The sequence below is a fragment of the Balaenoptera physalus genome (genome assembly GCF_965194825.1).
Source record: "Balaenoptera physalus genome assembly, chromosome: 15".
Lineage (NCBI taxonomy): Eukaryota > Metazoa > Chordata > Mammalia > Artiodactyla > Balaenopteridae > Balaenoptera > Balaenoptera physalus.
In genome coordinates this window covers 10,966,020-10,985,080 of record NC_138894.1, presented here as the reverse complement: position 1 = coordinate 10,985,080, position 19,061 = coordinate 10,966,020, and the positions used below count along the sequence as shown (strand labels likewise).

General features: G+C 38.2%; 1 protein-coding gene across 4 annotated transcripts in view; it reads right to left on the bottom strand.

Moving 5' to 3' along the window:
• The window catches only part of TMEM131 (transmembrane protein 131), a 220,321-nt gene that overhangs the window by 161,250 nt on the left and 40,010 nt on the right, over positions 1–19,061 (bottom strand). The window contains exon 3 of one of the 4 annotated variants that reach the window (XM_082427225.1): positions 13,626–13,679. The exons of 1 other annotated variant lie outside the window; for it this stretch is intronic. In XM_082427225.1, coding sequence (XP_082283351.1) covers positions 13,626–13,679 — 54 coding nt within the window. Of the gene's footprint in view, positions 1–13,625; positions 13,680–17,969; positions 18,195–19,061 lie in introns of those variants that run through there. 2 more of the 4 variants (XM_082427228.1, XM_082427227.1) reach the window with 2 other exon arrangements.

The following is a 19,061-nucleotide window of genomic DNA, read 5'->3' as shown; positions in this document are numbered from 1 at the left end:
GAATATTGTTGTCTTCCTTTAAAGTGTGTTGAACTTGATTTTGGCATACAGATTAATTTCCCTCAATCAATTTATTCATTTTGAAGGTTATCTTTATCTATAACCAAAGGCCTGACTGCCTATTTTAAAATTTTACTGGAACCCCCAAAACAAGCAAACAAAAAACATTTCTACATACTAACAATGATCACGTGGAAACTAAAATTAAAAACACCATTTACAATCAATCCAAAAGAACACAATACATAGGTATATACTTAAGAAGATATGTATATGATCTGTATACTAAAAATTACAAAATGCTAATTAAAAAAAAAACCTAAATAAATGAACTTATATACTGTATTTGTGGCTCAGAGTACTCAACATTGTAAAAATATCAATTCTCCCAAAATTAATATACAGATTTAATGCAATTTCTATCAATATCTCAGCAAGAGATATTTTATAGACATAGATAAGCTTATTATATAATTTACATAGAAGGTACACTCCCTAAAATAGTTAAAAGAATCCTGAGAAATAATAAAGTGTAAGAAATTACTCTACCCAATATTAAGGCTTCCTATATAGCTAGAACCCTCAAAGCAATGTGATACTGGTAGAGGAATATATACATAGAGATAAAAGGGACAGAACGGAAGCAGACCCAAACAAATATGCCCAACTGATTCTGACAAACGTGCAGAAAGCAATTCATGGGAAGAAGGAGACAAAGGTGCAGAAAGCAATTCATGGGAAGAAGGAGAGCCTTTTCAACAAAGAGCAACTGGACACTCATAAGCAAAAAAAATGCCAAATATTCTAGTATCTTAGAACCACTTCATTCTTGCTTGTGCTGAGTAGAAATGTGAAACAGTTACAATGTCCCATCAGATAATTTGGTGATTATATAGATGACACTGTTTAAATTCCATTCTTTGTTTTAACTCATGTGGTACTGATCACCTATACCTTGATCAAACAATTTACAGGTTCAATTTAAAATTGCAAGTTTCGTTCAAGGAACTCTTACAAGTAACAGTTAAGTTGTATTCCATAAGTGGTAAACAAAAAAAACGCTTAAAAGCTGGAAAATTTTCTCGGGTATAGAAGTAATTGGGGGTGAAAACAGATAAGTGATGTCAAATTGAGAATTATAACTAGAAGTAAAGAGAGAATATTCCTCTCCTTTCTTCAGTAAGTAGTAAAAACTAGATTTCTTTTTTACTATTAAACATGACTTTTGTAAATGTATGGTTCAATAAATTTATTCACTATTAGTCTTTAATAGCTTATTTCCCAACTCTGATTTAAATTTTAAGTTTAAAAAATTAGCCGACAGCATTAATTTTAAAATGAAATTGGATATGTAAATAAATGTGAAACTTTTTACAAGGAGTAAAAATTAAAAGACACCAATTTGGCAGGTTCCAAACCAAAAAAAAAAAAAAAAAAAAAAAAATCCTATTGTACCCAAGTATTAAATGTTTTAATTAAATATAAATTTTAGCATTACTATGAATTTTTATTTCTTATTTTTATATTTGTTCATATATGTTTTACTTTTGATTACATGAATATAAATATGTCATTATACATATCTTTTCCTCTCTAGAAACCAAGCACAAATCTTAATTTACTTCTACTCTGCCCTGGTTTGCTTCAAAGCTCTAGGGATACCCTTTTTGGTGTTAACTACTGGCTATAAACAGAAGACTAACTCATAGGATGGGGAGGGGCAAGGTTACTTTATGATCTCATTGTGGGGTGAGTCAATTACAGACCTGAACTTAAAAAAAAAGAAACAAGTTAACCTTCAAAATTAGCGGAAAAATGTGTTGAAGTTGTTAAAACTTGTATTCCAGAAGAACATACATTTTCTGTTTTGAAAATGTACTGGAAAGTTTCCTCCCTGTTCGCAAGGCCACCAAGTATGTTGACAAACAAATGAGGAAGAAAATTTCAAAACTGGGCCTCCAAAATACAATTAGCTAATGCCACAGTAGGTACTCTGACAATTTATTAAAAAAAGAGAGAGAGAACTTTTAAAAGGAAGCTACTACACACAGGTACCATGCTAGGGATAGGGCTAGATACTGCCCTGTCCTCAAGGAGCTCACAGACTAAGAGGGGACACAAGTAAACCAAGAACTAGGGGCACCAAATTCAGCCACAAGGGTTTGCAGATGTCTCCAAATAGTGGTTTCATGTGAAGAACAAGTGAGAGTCAGACAAGTGAGCAAGGAGGTTACGGTAGGGCCTTCCTACCGGAGAGCACCACAGGGCAAAGGCACTGGAGGTGTAAGAAATTATGGTACTCTCAGGAAATAACAGTCATTTTCATAGGCCTGGAATTTAGGGAGCATCGGAAGGAACCAGAGAAGAGCCTGGAAAGGGAAGCCCTAGAAGTTGTGTGCTGTTCTTCCCATTTGTCTAGTAATTGCCTAAGGTCACACAGCAAGTAAATGGCAAGGTCAAGATGAGAGCTCAGTTCTTCCTGTGTGCAAAGTTCAAGTCCAGGCTGCCTCTCAACAATCTTCCATACTTAGAGGGAGTCTCTCAGTAAGACCGGCTTCTTCCACAGTGAACTAGTACAATAACTAACCTTTAAACTAATGACTGACACAGAAATTCTCAACGTGGCATCCTTGCATCTCTGCACCAAGTTATCTCAATACTCAGTAAAATGGAGATTCTGGGCCTACTTCTAAAGAAGCACATTCTCTGGGATTTTGCATTTTATAGTAATACACAGATGCTTTACAGGATGGTGACTGAAATGTCTGTTCAAATGAGCCAGGTGATGACCAGCTTTGAGCAGAGTATGAAGAAAGGAAAAGGCTCAGTTCCAACTTCAGACATAAAGGACTTGAGATAACAATGGAATATGCACATGAAAATGCTGTTGCAAGCAGTCCGAAAACAGTATTTGAACTTGCGGAAAGAGGTCACAACCAGAGACACCCACAATGATATGAAAACTGAGGCTGTAAGATGTAAAAAGCCACCAAGGAAGAAATGAACCAAAGCCTACAGTTTAATACACAGCAGAACGTCCCTCAGGCAGCAGAGGCATTACTGACAGTAACAGTGTCTGAGAAGAGGAACAGAAGAGCACACAGCATGTATCGTGGAAGCCCCGAGAGAGGAGGGTTCAACAGTGTCAAAGGCTGTCACGTAGAGAGCATGGGGGAAAGAGGAGGCAAAGACTTTAAGCCACCAGATTTGGCTAACTGGAAGCCACTGCTAAGTCCTGAGACACGTTTCTCAGTGGCAAAGCAGAAGCCAGGCCATAAAGTGGCTGCCTCAGAGGGTCAAGAGAAGAGTGGAAGGGCTAGCCTTGAAGAAACATGTAGGTAAAGAGACACAAAGGGAGGTTAGGAGAAGGGAGAGGTAACAGGAGGAGCTGATGCTGGAGGGTCTGTCTTCAATGAGCTAAGACTCAAGGTCAACGTGCAGGTGGGCTGCAGAGCCAACTGCTCTAGGCTCCTGGTGAAGGCTGAGGCCTTCCTTCTCAAACAGGAAAACATGTTTTGCCATATTTTTTTTTTTACTTAGAAAACTTTAACCTCCAGAAAAACTGAAAGAATAATATTTTGTAAGATTTGTTTTAGCACATTCTCCCTCCTCCTCTCCATCTCTGTATACACTGATTTTCCCCCAAAACCATTTAAAAGTAGGCTACAGATATCACAACATTTCCCAGTAAATACTTCAGCATGTATCCTCTAAGAATAAGGACATTCTTCAACGTAAGCACAATTCTATTATCACACACAAATAGTTTGATATTGATACATAATATTTTAAAATATGTAGTCTGCATTTATGTTTCCTCAATTATCCACCCACAAGTGTCTTATTTTTTTGCAGTCCAGAATCCAGTCAAGGATCATGCATTACAATTGGCTGTAATGTTTCTTTAGTCTCCTTTAAATTAGAAGTCTCCTCAAATTTTTTTGTCTTTCATGACATATTTCTGAAGAATAAAGAATAGTCCTACAGAATGTCTCACAATCTTGATTTGCTTTACTGTTCCCTTATAATTAGATTCATATAAAACGTTTTTGGCAAGAATAATGCATAGATGACATAGTATATCCCATCATCAGGCAGATATGCCAGTTTGTCTGACATTACTGGTGATGCTAAATTGGATCACTTAGTGAATGTAGAATCCACCAGCTCTTCCCATAATAAAGATGTCTTTCTCCCTTGGTAATTAATAAGTAATCCATAGGGAGAACACTGAGATAGTGTGCATCTACCCAACAACCTTTCACCAGTGATTTTAGCATCCACTGATGATTCTTGCCTGAATCAATTATTACACTGGTGGTTGTAAAATGATGCTTTGCTAATTCAACCATTCCTTATAACTTTACTACATGTCATTCTTTGCTAATGCCATTTTCAATTCCTTCCACACTTTTCATTTTTGAATATCACTACGGGTTCATGGATTTTTCCCCCAATAATTGATTACTGTTATTATTCCTTTTTTGATGCTCAAAATGTTCCAAATTTGGCCAATTAGTGTCCCTTCAAGCCAGCTCTTGTGTCCTTCTGATATGTTCCCGTTAGTCCTTGAGTAGTTCTTTGCTCTGTGTCAAAGTAAAATGTTTCAGCAGGATCACCTTGTAGTTTTCCTGTCTGAGCTCTGGATGGTTTCCCAAAACAGCATGAAAGATTTAAGACCAATTCTATACAAATATTTCAACATATAGGAGAAAACACCTCCCAATTTATTTTATGAGGCCAACATTATCCTGGCACCAGAAACAGACAAAAAATACTGTAAGAAAACTAAAATCCATATCCCCTAACAATGTTTTACTAAATTGAGTCCAGCAATATATAAAAAAATGAATAACATATAATGACCAAACGAGGTCAATACCAAGAATGCAAGGTTGGTTTAACCTTTTTAAAAAAATGTATTACACTGTACTAACATAATAAGAAAAAAAAAAAAAGAAAGAAAAGGAAAAACTATATAACCATCTCAACAGATAAGGAAAAAGCATTTGGCAACGTTCACCAATTCATGATGAAAACTGTGAGTAAACTAAGAATAGAAAGGAACTTCTTCAACCTGACTATGAATATCTGTGAAAAACCTACAACTAATATCATACTTAATGGTGAAAGACTAAATGCTTTCCCCCTAAAATAGAGAACAAGGCAAGGATGTCCATTCTTGCCACTTTTATTCTCTCTCTATATACACACACACACACACCGAATATTAAAGAACTTGCAAAAGTTAATAAGACAAACAACTCAAAAAGATTTGACTAGAAACATTAACAAAAGAGATATATAAATAGCCTAGAACCACAGGAAAAGGTGTCCCATATCGTTAGCCATTAGTCAAAAGAAAATTAAAACCATAATGAAACACCACCACACATCCACTAAAATGACTGAGGACACCAAGTAGGCAAGGATGTACAGCAAGAACAACTGGAACTCACATTTGGCTGGTGATGGTGTGGCAGTTTCTTATAAAGGTAAACGTAATAGTACAATATACTCATCAATCCCACTCCTAGGTTTTTATTTACAAGAAATGAAAATATTTGTTCATAAAAAAGACTTTTACTTGAATGTTCACAAAAGCTTTAATTACAATAAACCAAAACTTGAAATGTCCAACAGGTGAATAAACTGTACTATATCCATGCAATGTATCACTACTCAGCAATAAAGAGAAACAAACTGCCATAGAGGCCACGTGAATGACTCTCAAAAGCATTACGCAAACGGAAACAAGTCAAGCACAAAAGACTGCACACAGTATGAGTCCATTTATTTTGAAGTCTAGAAAAGGCAAAACTATAGTGACAGAAAGCAGATCAGTGGTTGCCTGGAGCCAGGATATGAAGATGGCACTGACTGCAAAGAGGCACAAGGGAACTTTTTGAGATGATGAAAATGTCCTATATTATGACTGTGTATGTCTGTGAAACTAATTAAGTGTACACTTTTATAACTGGTGAATTTTATTGTATGCAAATTATACTTCAATACAGCTGTTAAACATAAAAAAAGGAAAGCTGGCACAAGTTCAATAAAGTTCACTCACCTTACAGGGCTGTTTTAGGTACATATTACTACAGCTATATATGCTCTAAATAAATACCCCTAGGGCATGCAGCTTCACCTAGTATCTGTCTTTTCTTAATCTCCTCTGTGTTAAGGGGAGAGAAAAGGAGTTGTGAGGCTTCTCCACGGTGTTTTTTTTTTTTAAGGTCCTAGGAAGTAGTCAGCTTTAAAAAGTTTTAAGATTGCTAGAACAATATGATTTTCACTTCGATAACTGTTTGTACTACATCATGTATTACAAAGCTTTTCTTCTAAGCAAATGTACTGTGGTAAATTTCTATTAAAAGTGCAAGATATAAAGCAAAGGAAACTACAAACAAGATGAAAAGACAACCCGCAGAATGGGAGAAAATATTTGCAAACGAATCAATGGACAAAGGATTAATCTCCAAAATATATAAACAGCTCATGCAGCTCAATATTAAAAAAAACAAACAACCCAATCAAAAAATGGGCAGAAGACCTAAATAGACATTTCTCCAAAGAAGACATACAAATGGCCAAGAAGCACATGAAAAGCTGCTCAACATCACTAATTATTAGAGAAATGCAAATCAAAACTACAATGAGCTATCACCTCACACCAGTCAGAATGGGCATCATCAGAAAATCTATAAACAACAAATGCTGGAGAGGGTGTGAAGAAAAGGCAACACTCTTGCACTGTTGGTGGGAACATAAATTGATACAGCCACTATGGAGAACAGTATGGAGGTTCCTTAAAAAACTAAAAATAGGGCTTCCCTGGTGGCACACTGGTTGAGAATCTGCCTGCCAATGCAGGGGACACGGGTTCGAACCCTGGTCTGGGAAGATCCCACATGCCACGGAGCACCTAGGCCCGTGAGCCACAACTACTGAGCCTGCGCGTCTGGAGCCTGTGCTCTGCAACAAGAGAGGCCGCGATAGTGAGAGGCCCGCACACTGCGATGAAGAGTGGCCCCCGCTTGCCACAACTAGAGGAAGCCGTTGCACAGAAACTAAGACCCAACACAGCCAAAAATAAATAAACAACAACAACAACAAAAAAACTAAAAATAGAATTATTGTATGACCCAGCAATCCCACTACTGGGTGTATATCCAGAGTAAACCATAATTCGAAAAGACTCATGCCCCCCAATGTTTCATTGCAGCACTATTTACAATAGCCAGGTCATGGAAGCAACCTAAATGCCAATCGACAGACAAGTGGATAAAGAAGATATGGTACATATATACAATGGAATATTACTCAGCCATAAAAAGGAACGAACTTGGGTCATTTGTAGAGACGTGGATGGATCTAGAGACTGTCATACAGAGTGAAGTAAGTCAGAAAGAGAAAAACAAATATCGTATATTAACTCATATATGTGGAACCTAGAAAAATGGTACAGATGAACCTGTTTGCAGGGCAAAAATAGAGACACAGATGTAGAGAACAAACGTATGGACACCAAGGGGGGAAAGAGGTGGTGGGGGGTGGGGGGGGGGATGGTGGTGGGATTAATTGGGAGACTGGGATTGACATATATACACTAATATGTATAAAATGGATAACTAATAAGAACCTGCTGTATAAAAAAAATTAAATAAAAAAAAAAAAGAATCTTACATCCAGGAATAAAAAAATTAAGGTGAAAAAAAGACCCAAAAAAAGTGCAAGATATTTGGATACGGAATTAATATTTGAAAGAATAAGTTATCTTTTCAAATATAAACACTTTCGTCAATCCAGTTTTCTGACCCACAGACTTACACAGAAGTGACACAGGGTAGTAATGTTCTACAATAGTCCAACTACTTCCAAGAAAACTGACAGGGCTTCCCTGGTGGCGCAGTGATTGAGAATCTGCCTGCTAATGCAGGGGACACGGGTTCGAGCCCCAGTCTGGGAAGATCCCACATGCCGCGGAGCAACTAGGCCCGTGAGCCACAACTACTGAGCCTGCGCGTCTGGAGCCTGTGCTCCGCAACGGGAGAGGCCGCGATAGTGAGAGGCCCGCGCACCGCGATGAAGAGTGGCCCCCACTTGCTGCAACTAGAGAAAGCCCTCGCACAGAAACAAAGACCCAACACAGCCAAAAATAAAATAAATAAATAAATAAATAAAATTTAAAAACAACAAAAAAACTGACCAAGCGCTCACATTCCTGACCGTTCTGCCAATAGGATATTAGCAATCCCTACGCACCCATTACCACATATAGCTGCAGTCAAAGGTCTCCTTTTCTTTCTCAATCAGAACTCCTCTGTCCTCAGACAAAAGAAAATAAAGGAGACCACCACCTACAAGTTCAAAAGTACTGCTGTTAAATTTAGGAAACTGGGAGAATTGTTACAGCACTGTTTTTACACTGGGTTTTTTCACGACTGATCTTTGACTCTCTGTTTCCTTGCAAGTTTGCTCATGTCACTTCCTATTACTGAAATTGGTATGCAAGTCACATACCTCCCCCTTTAGAATAAATTCAGTTCCACTGCATATAAAGCACAGGGGAATACAGTTAAGGAAGAAGTCAATATTTACCAACAATTTCTTAAAACAGTCAAATGTTGCCGAGGAAAGCAAAAATCACATGTAACTAAGAATGGAGCTTGTTAAATACATACTTAAGAAATAATGTCCTTGACTAAATCAATCCTTTTGCAATCAGATTGTTTTTCCTTATACACCTTCACTTCCAGAGAGAAAAACACTGCAAGATAAAAATAACCAGAGTAAAATGTCTAACAACATCTACTGAATGCCTTGTACATACTGAGCACTGAGCTAGACAATCTGCATGCATTATTCTTATTTAATCCCAGCAAATCCTGGTAAGGAAGATATTAATCTCTAAAATAGGGAGGCATTATAAAAGGATAAAATTAAATGTATACAATTAACTACTATCAGGAAAGTTTGGGAAAACACTGACTCACAGTCTTGAAACCCCAGTTTCCTCATCTATAAAATATGCATTTACATTTCCTGTTTAAACAGGCACTACTGTGTACAGTATCTGGCACATAATAGCCACCACTTACTAAGCACCAACTATCAGGGCCATTTGTAGGGCCATTCAGCTAAGCACCTAGTGGAAACCAGGAAGAATGACTCTGGATGGTGTGACAAGCCCTATGACCGGGCACCAGCTCATCTTATCACACGAACAGCACAGACTGTTTACATAGTTCCTAGTGCAATGCAAATTACTGCTTCCGGAAATCTGAAGAAACTCTCCAATGAATTTAGATTGTAACTTGGCTACCTTTGAAAGCTCGCTTCTATCCTTCTTTAGTCTGCTCATGGAGAAATGATTTAAATATAATTCTGAAATGCACATAAAGGTAGAAAAGGTGGCATTAGCCAAGTTTCCTGGTGTGGCTCTTTTAACTAGATCTAAAAATCTAATTGGGCAGAGAAAGAATAGTCATGTAAGGTAAATTCTGTAAACGGCGAGACAGCAGAACCTAAAGAAAACAATTTTTTAAAGTGAAACTAGAAACTAAAGAAAAACTTTACAAGCAAGATTATCATCTTTAACTTTTAATTTAACCTGTCATCATTAAGTTGACAGGGGTATATTTTTCTTCCCTTGTCATAAAAGAAAATTCTGTCATGGATATATAGTAGGTCAAACTATCTGATTACTAGAGCTGACGCATATACTGAACATGTAAACCTCAGAGGAAGCCGACTGGTTCTCTGCTCAATGCAACATTAATTCAGCAGATGTTAAACCCGCATAGTGTCTGGCATCCAACTCAGATGAAGTCCTTCTGGGGTGGTTAATAAGGTCTGGAAGGGACAATTTTACTTAAACTACTTGATATTTTCCCTTGAAAGAGAGAACACTTTTCTAATTTTCTCATTTGTTCCACTTTTAAAATCTGATTCTTTGAGTGTCCTGATCTTAAAAGTACTTTGGCAAAGAGTACGCTACAAATGCAAAGTATAAGCTACCTGAGGATAGGAATTACCTCTTATGCATCTCCGAGGCCTCAATGACCAAGCCAGCGTCCGACACACTTCTTGGCCCTCAATAAATGTTTGCTGAGCTGAATACATGGAATATCTTCAGACCAAGGAGTCAGTCTGGTCCAGCTGAACATAACTGCAATCTGGCTCTCTTGGGATTACACAAGTCATACAGATTGGTCCATAATATGAATGTGCGACATCAACAAGAGCCAGCACTCATCTAGCACTTACTGCCTGCCAAGATGACCCGACGCCGTCCTCGCACCAACCCTAGAAGGGAGGTACTCCAACCATCTCCATTAAAGCGGATCAGGAAGCCGAAGCGTGAGGGCTGGAAAACCCTCTCAAGGTCACAGTAGTCACGGCGGTACTCCCAAGTCAACTGTATGTCTAGTCTCTACGCGAGACAGGCAGCCAGGCTCCTCAGGCAAGATGACAAGACTGATCACGTACCAGGAAGACGGGAGCTTGCTGTGACCAGACTTCTCCCAGGAGTGTTCACAGGTTTGAATTCAGCCACACCTGCCCGCCACTTGAAACAACAACTAAGGGGCACACTTGTTAGACAGGTGGCAAGATGAGTTGAATGGAACTACAGAGCGGTGTTCTGACTCGCTGTAAGCCTGGGTTACGTCCACCAGACCAAACAGCCTTACTGGTAATGTTCTCTCCACTATATACGGCTGAACAACACAGGCTTTTTTATACAGTCCACCCAAGTCCCTCCGCTTGCACACACAACCTTGATACACTATAATTATTTGTTTATGCCTGTCTCTCTAACAAGAAATTCTTGGAAGTGAATGATTACGTCTTACTCCTAAACATATTCTCAGAGCCCAGCGGCAGGCTCGCTGATCACTGGTTGCGTGAAAGATGCACACTGACAGGGAATGGGAAGTGTAGCTGAAGATGGGACAGTGTGGAAATGTGTTCACATGTGTGACAACAGGAAGGAAGCCTTGAAAAGGTTCCACCTATTTACTTTTCCTTGGTACAAACCAACTGGCAGAAAGGAAAAGGGAATAAAAAATCAAAGTATAAAGACCACACGGAAATAAGGAATTTTAATAGGTAATGAACAAATTACCTATCATTAAAGATTGTATACTCGCTAATCCAAAGCTTACAATGGGGAATTTCTCAAGAGGGTCGATACTGGAGGAGGGAAGGTGATGGTAGACAGATTTATCAAGCACCCTCAAACCAAAAGTTTAATCTCCTCAACCTCTCCATAAAGTGCCTTTATTCCCATTTAATCTAAGAGAAAACAGGGTAAGTAACCTGACCAAAGTCAGAGGGCTAGTAAGTACTAGCGCTTCACTGCTTTTCTTTTTATCAAACCATGCTGTCTTCCCACATGAAACATCCTGTTGAGATGTCTTATATCATTTTTTAGGGTTTTTCTTTTTTTAGGTTGGGAGGCAGGGAGGAGGAAAAAGAAATATAAAACTCCCTCTTTGAGACACATCGTAACAAAGCTACAGTGTCAAGCCTAAGACCCCAATATGAGTTACTTATTCTAAGCACAAGGTCAGTTCAAAATGTGTTTATTTATGGACCCCAAAAGCTTTATTCAAAGCCCAGCATTTTGCTTATAAGGAAGAAATGGTCCCAGTAAGAGACGTGTAAACTGGATCACAGTGAATGTCTTTTCTCACAGTTCCCAGCTGAGGTCCTCTGTCCCCCCACCTCACGCGTACACTTGGAGAGCCCTGCCCGCAGTAACTGGCCTATCCTGATAAGCACTTGTGACCTGTGACATGAGCATCTGTCTGCAGTCCTGCTCACCTCACCAAGCTGGAGGGTCCTGCAGGGCCAGAACTGCGTCTTTATCTTTCTAGACCCAGCCTAGGACATGGCACCCACTGCATCAAAATTAATGAATTAATTTGCCAGTGTTCAGCCTAGTCTGGTGGCCAAATAAGAACCTGAGATGTGACTTCTAGGTAAGGGCAATGTTTAAAAAAAAAAAGAAAAGAAAACCAATGTGGTGTTTTAACGTTTTAAGTATTAACATTTTAAGAAATCAACATGAAGTTCTGAGGTGAACACAGAGATGGTCATGAACCAGCCTTCAGTGTGTGATTCAATTTCCAACTGAGTCAAGATGTACTGAGCACGTGCTGTGTTCATGCACAATGCAGATAACAGTGGGCACTCCTATCTCCCTGCAAACAGGCCTCTGAGAACGAGTTCCACCCCAGAAAGGAGACGTTCAGACCAAAACATAAATCAGAAAGTTCGCCAAGCAGTGCTGGCGTGTGCTTGTGGGGGAAGCCTGCACAAAGCAAGAGTGACTCCCAACGGCTTCCACTCGCCTTTGTGTGGTGAAGACAGAGAGCTGTCATCAGGGGGAGGGGACCCTTCCCGAGCTCACCTCCCAAGCCAGTTTCTAAGGCACAGCCTTCCCACCAGAACAAAAAGGAAATGACAACACTTATGTTGGTGAATTAGCTGACTTAACTCAATCAAGTGTAATCTGTTGATGTGTTATGACCACTGAGTATGTATAAATTAAATAAGACTTTTATTTGCAATTGTACAAAGGTTCTGAAGAGAAATCACCCTGTACCTCTTAAGACCATCCCCCTGGAGGTGGCGTGGTGGGGAGGTTAGACAGACAATGTTGCTTTATTACTAGTTTCTTCCAGGCCCCAGGCCAAGCTCACCTTGTTTAGGTCTTTCTGCCACCCATCCACCTCTTTCCACAGACCTCCTTCCCCTAACTCTGTCTGCAGACACCCAAATGCCTAGCTTACGTTTTTGAAAACATCTCCTTTTCAAAACCTAATGAATGACACTTTCAGGCCTTCTCTGATATTTCTGAATGTATCTTTCTGCACAGATATTCCAAAGTCTTGGAGTACTCATTCTACAATGATTCAGAAACATATCTACATACCCATCTGGCGAAAATTACTCATACATCACTGTATACAACCTGCTCAAATTTAAAAAAAAAAAAGGAAAAAAAGAAACTGACGTAGTAAGAATCTACAGGAATAGACCCATGAAACTGAAAGCCAAACCCCTTCTCCCACGAGTAGCTGGTGGCCACCACGTGCCTTCACTTCCAAAGCATCTGTCGTGCAACAGTGGACTGCCTGGTCTTACCGTAAGGGATGGAGAATCGTCCACTTCTCTAAATTGTACTCAGTGCCTTTCATAACTTGTCCAATGCTAAGTTGTGCAGGAACGCGAGAGGGTCCAGGTTAGTCTACCGCTGCAAACCAAGACCCTGGCAACATTCCATTCCTTTCTCTTTGTTGACTGAGAACTACTTTAATAGCGCTGCTGTAGCCAGTTAAAAAGTACTTCCAGGAATGGACAGCTGTGAACAAGAAGTAGGAAACATGAAATATCTTCCAGGAATATTCACTTAGGAAAAATTGTTTTCAGCATGGAATGGAATGCAAAATTTGCATATATCATTCAAATAAAACACGACACCTTAAAGAAATGGCTACCTCTCTGGGGTGTGTCCTTGGGCTTCCCTTGTCCTTGGGCTTTCCTTGCTCAGTAAGGGGCAAGAGGGAATTAAGAACTGATCCAAGAAACAAAAGCTCCAGGCACAGTTTCTTTACCTGGGGGGGAGTGGTGGGAAGATGAAAATAGAGACACAGGCCAGAGGAAACAGCCTAGAAAAAGAAGAAAGAAAAAATTTAAGAAGGTAGGAAGTCTTCTCTGTAAAGATATCAAAAACTAACATCTGAGTACCTATATAAAGTGCCTAACAACTCTATTAAGCACGTGTGTTCCAATTTTATAGATGAGAAAAGTCCACAATTAAATAATTTGTCCCCAGGACACAAACAGCTAGTAAATGATAAACTAATATGTGAAGAAAAGTCATCCATCTGCAAAGCCTTCACCTTGTCTATTTACCAGGCACGAGACCCTAGGCAGAACCCAGCCAGGTGGAGGAACAGATGTTCAGCCAGTTGAGGCTGTTATACATGATAAAAAGCAACAACACAAGAAGTTAACTGTGATAAGAGTGTGTGGGGGTAGGAGGTGGGGACAGAGATACTATTATACGATTTTAAGAGAAAAAAATATTGAAATATAAGGTAGGTTGACACCTGCCTAAAATTACATTTGTGGCAATACTTCACACACTTGAGAAGTTTTTACAGATTGCCAGATACGACGGGCTGAAAAGTTCTCAATTCACAAGTTGAGCAAGTAAACCACAAAAATTAATATATGAATTGTATCTGAAATTAAAATAAACTACCTCTAAATATTATGTATGGTAGACAAGCTATATACAACACATTTTTTAAAATGTAGGTTTACAGAGTTTCACTGTTTCTAATAATTTTTTTTAATGTGTGTAGGTTAGGAAGAAAATCCTTAGTATATCATTTTTCTTCACCATAAAGAGAAAGAAAAACGTGTGCAGCAGATGAGAAGGATGCTGAAAGCCATCTATCTCTGGCAGGCAGAATGACGTTCCCCCACCCACTAGATGTCAATGTCCTAATTTCAGGAACCTGTGAGTATGTTAGGTCACAAAGCAAAAGGGAATTAAGGTTGCAGATGGAATTAAGATTGCAATCAGCTGACTTTAAGATAATAAGGTTATTCTGGATTATCTGGGTGGGCCCAATATCCGTAAAAGTGTAAGAGGGAAGCAGAAAAGGGAGGACCAGAGAGATGGCAGCATAAGAAGGACTTGGCTGAAGCCAAGGCATGTGGCAGCCTCTCAAGAAGCTTGAAAAGTCAAGCAAACAGTTTCTCCCCTTGAGCCTCCATAAAGGACACGGCCCTACCAACACCCTAATTTTAGCCTGTGGTATCCATTTCAGACTTCTGATCTCCAGAACTGTAGGATAATTAATTAGTGTTCTTTTAAGCCACCAAGCTTGTGGTTATTTCTTATGGCAGCAACAGGATACTAACACACTATCTGATCTGAAATCACCAAAACTTTTTCTGTAGCAACAGGTTTGGGAATAACACCTCAAAATAACAACATTGGCTATACTGGAGAATAATAACTGATATAGATGTCTAGACTTCTACCTCTGGGCATGAAGGAGTAACAGGGACCATACCCTCCCACCTGAAACAACCAAACACTCAGACAAAATACATGAAATGATAGTTTTCAGATCCTAAATATCAGTCAACAAAGAAAACAATCTCTAAGAGATGGGAAACAAACAAGGCGAGCCTTACAATTGGCTCACTGCCTTGAGTTACTAGGCCACAGGGAGGGGAAACTGTGATAGAGTCTGGTGGACTCTCTGAGTTGATGAGACAGAGCTGAGAGTCCAAGAAAACCAAGGCAGTGAGAGTTCATAGCACGGAATATCATAAAGGAGAGAGCCGCACAGAGAACTACAGTGGGTCACCGTACTCAGCAAAGTACTGATCAGTACCTAAAGTGGGAAAGAACCACCCAAAAGGATTAGAAGGAACAGTGCTGGGCACTCACAGAACCAGTTACAGTGCCTGTTCCCACCAGTCAAGCTGGAAAAACCCACACATCATGGGCTTTTGGATAGAGGACTCAGGAAGGTCTTGCCTCAGCTGTGGAAAATAACTGATCCGAGCCTGAGCCCTGTTCCTGACCCACCTAACAAATCTTAAAAGCAAGACCCAAAAAAGATCAAACTGTTTCCAATTAACTAAACTGCATCTGAGAACAAAGCTCAAGAGTATTTTTCGGAAGCCAAAACAACAAACCCAACAAAGTAAAATCTGAAATGTCTGGCATCCAATTAAAGATCATCAAGCACACAAAGAGGTAAGAAAACATGAACTACTATGAGAATAATCAATTGAAACCTACCTAGAACTGGCACAGATGTTAGAATCAGCTGACAAAACAATTTAAAAAGTATTATAAATGTGTTCCATGTGTTAAGTTAATAAGTAGAGAAATAAAAGATATAAAAAAGACTGAAATCACACTTTTAGAGATGAAAACTATTGATACAATGTATAAGATGAAAAATACACTGGATGGGATTAATGGCAGATGAGACACTGCAAAAGAAAAGACTGATGAACTTGAAGGCACAGCAATAACAACCAAAATAAAACACAATGAAAAATGCAAAAACTAAGTAGTACAGTGAGCTGTGGGAACAATTTCAAGCTGCCTAATACATGAATACCCAGAGTACCCAAATTGGGTTTGAGGAGAGGAGGATAGGAAAAACAGTCAAAGAAATAATAGCTGAAAATTTCCCAAACTTAATGAAAACTATAAATCCATAGATCAAGAAATTCAACAAACATGAAACATGGAAAAAAAACTATACCAAGTGACATCAAATCAAATTGCTCAAAACAAGTGACAAAAAAGAAATCTTAAATTCATCAGAGATATATTACATACAGAGGAACAAAGATAAAGATGACATCAAACTTCTCGTGGGAAACAATGAAAGGAAGAAGAAAGTGAAGGTAGACACTTCACATATGAAATAAACATATCAACCTATAATTCTATACACAGCAAAAATATCTTTTGAAAATAAAAGCAAAATAAAGACATTTTCAGACATATAAAAGATGAAATAAATCATTATTAGCAGATACACACTTCAAGAAATGTTAAAGGAAATCTTTCAAGAAGAAAATGATACCAGGTGGAAATATACAAAAGAATGAAAATCACTAGAAATGGTAACTATAAGTAATGATATAAACTAAATGTAAATATATATAAACATATACAAATAAATAAATGTATATACATGTATATTCACACACATATGTATGCAAATCTCTTGGAAATCTTTTTAAAAAATCATTGACAGTTTAAACAAAAGGACAGTTTAAACAAAAATCATAACAATGTATTGTTAGAACTCAATAACAAAAAGATCCCTGGTAAATCCCCAAAGGCCTCAAAATCAAAGATCTCAGTTTCCACCTTAAAAAACTAGAAGTAATGAAGTAAGCAGAAGAAAGGAGATAATAAAAAATCTTAGCAGAAATAGAGAGACAGAGAGAGATTAATAGGGAGAAAAAAAAACCTGAAATCTGTTTGCCAGAAGAATATTAAAATTGATAAACCTTTAGCCAGATCAAGAAAAATTAGAAAAGACACAAGTTATAAATATCAGGAATGAGAGAAGCGTCACTACTACAGATTCTACAAATATTCAAGAAATAGGAGAACACTATGTACAACTTTTTCAATAACTCTAATGACTTAAATGAAGTAGACAAATTCTTTGAAAGATTTTAATTACCAAAGCCCACTCAGAAAAAGACAGATAACCTAAACAGCCCTGTATCTTAAAAGCTGAGATTATAACTAAAAAAAAAAAAAAAAAAAAACCCACAAAGAAATTCCAGGCCCAGATGGTTTCAACTGTAATTCTTTGATTGGTAACCACATATTATGGAGAAAATAACACCAATTCCATGCTGACTCTTTCAAAAAACTAAAAAGGAAAAAATACCTCTCAACTATTTCTATGAGGCCAGTATTTCTCTAATACCAAAAGCAAAGACATTACAAGAAAACAGAATACTATCTCTCATGACTACAGTTATAAAAATTCTATTATAAAGAAAACAGTGACAGATTTGGCCAATACATTTTAAAATAATAATAATAAATAGAAAAGTAAGACATAAAAGTGCAAATGGAAACTTGGAAAAATATGAAATCTTTAATTAAGTGTTCATTTAAGTCAAAAAGAAAAATTCAAACACCAACAGAAAGATTGACAAAGATGTGATCAAACAACACAAAAGAAATACAAATAGCCAGCAAATGTGTAAAACGGTTCAGTCTTAGCAGCAATTCTTTTTTTTTTTTAATGTGCCAGGCACTGTGCTAAGGGCTTGACACCCACGACCTTGGTAAATCTCTGCAATAACTCCATGACAGAGGTGCTATTATTACCCCTACTCTATGGATAGTGAACCTGAGACAGACAGTGGTTAATGCTACTTACCTACAGACACATCGCCAGAAAGCAGGAGATGGCCAGAGCCCAAACCCACACTCTGAATCACTATTTCTACTTCTCAACTTCCTACCTCTTGTGGACGTCTCTCTCATTAACTTAGATAACTCACGGGGTGAGTTTGGTATGTTCTTCCTACCCCATCTCCTTGCCATGCACAGTGGAATGGTGGTTCCCAGAATTCCTTCCTTGTTGATGCACAATTTGATTTAGGTCCATAAATAGAACACTGCCTTGCGTCACCCAGAATTTCTCGAGGTTATGTGATCTTAGTACCCCAGCTGGAGCTCTAACCCTCCTCTCTCTGAACTTGAGATACATCTTACACCTAACTACATCACTCAACCTGGTATGAAACCATGCCTAAGAAACACTAGCAATTTTTTAAAATCAATTAAACAAAGGGATGTCTTTTATTGCCAAGTGGGCAAGGACTTAAAAGAAGGATAACAGCCAATGTGGGAAAGCAGGCACCCTCACACAGTATTGTTGAAATACATGAATTGATAGTTTACTTCAAAGGCAATTTTGGCAATATCTATTTTTTAAATGGGGAGTAGCGGGGAGAAAAATGGGGGAGAAGGAAGAGAGATGATGACTGATGTTGGTTCTTTCTACTTGATAGATTACAGAAATTTTTCTCAATTTACTCATCCATATTTTATAATGTTTCATTTTTACAACCAACATGAATTTTTTGTGTGAAATTAAGTTTTCTCAAACTGACCTCTAAGTTGTATGCACAAGAAGAATTATTATATACTACACTGTCTCATTTTATTGGAGATTAAAGTCCTTTATTATACTCTCACAAACAAGCAACTCCCAGCAGTACTGACAGCCACAGAGGAACTGTAGCCAAGAACAAAGAGATTTAGGAGAAGAAGGAAGAAGGACTGTGGCCCCGCACAACATTAATGTGAGGATTAAAAGAGGTAAGGCATGCAAAGCAATCAGCACAGTGCTTGACACAAAGAAAGAACTTGATAAACATTAGCAAGCATCATCAAGTAATTCTAGGCATTACCAATTATAGGCAATAACTGCTTACATAATATATTCCTGAAATGGTACAATATC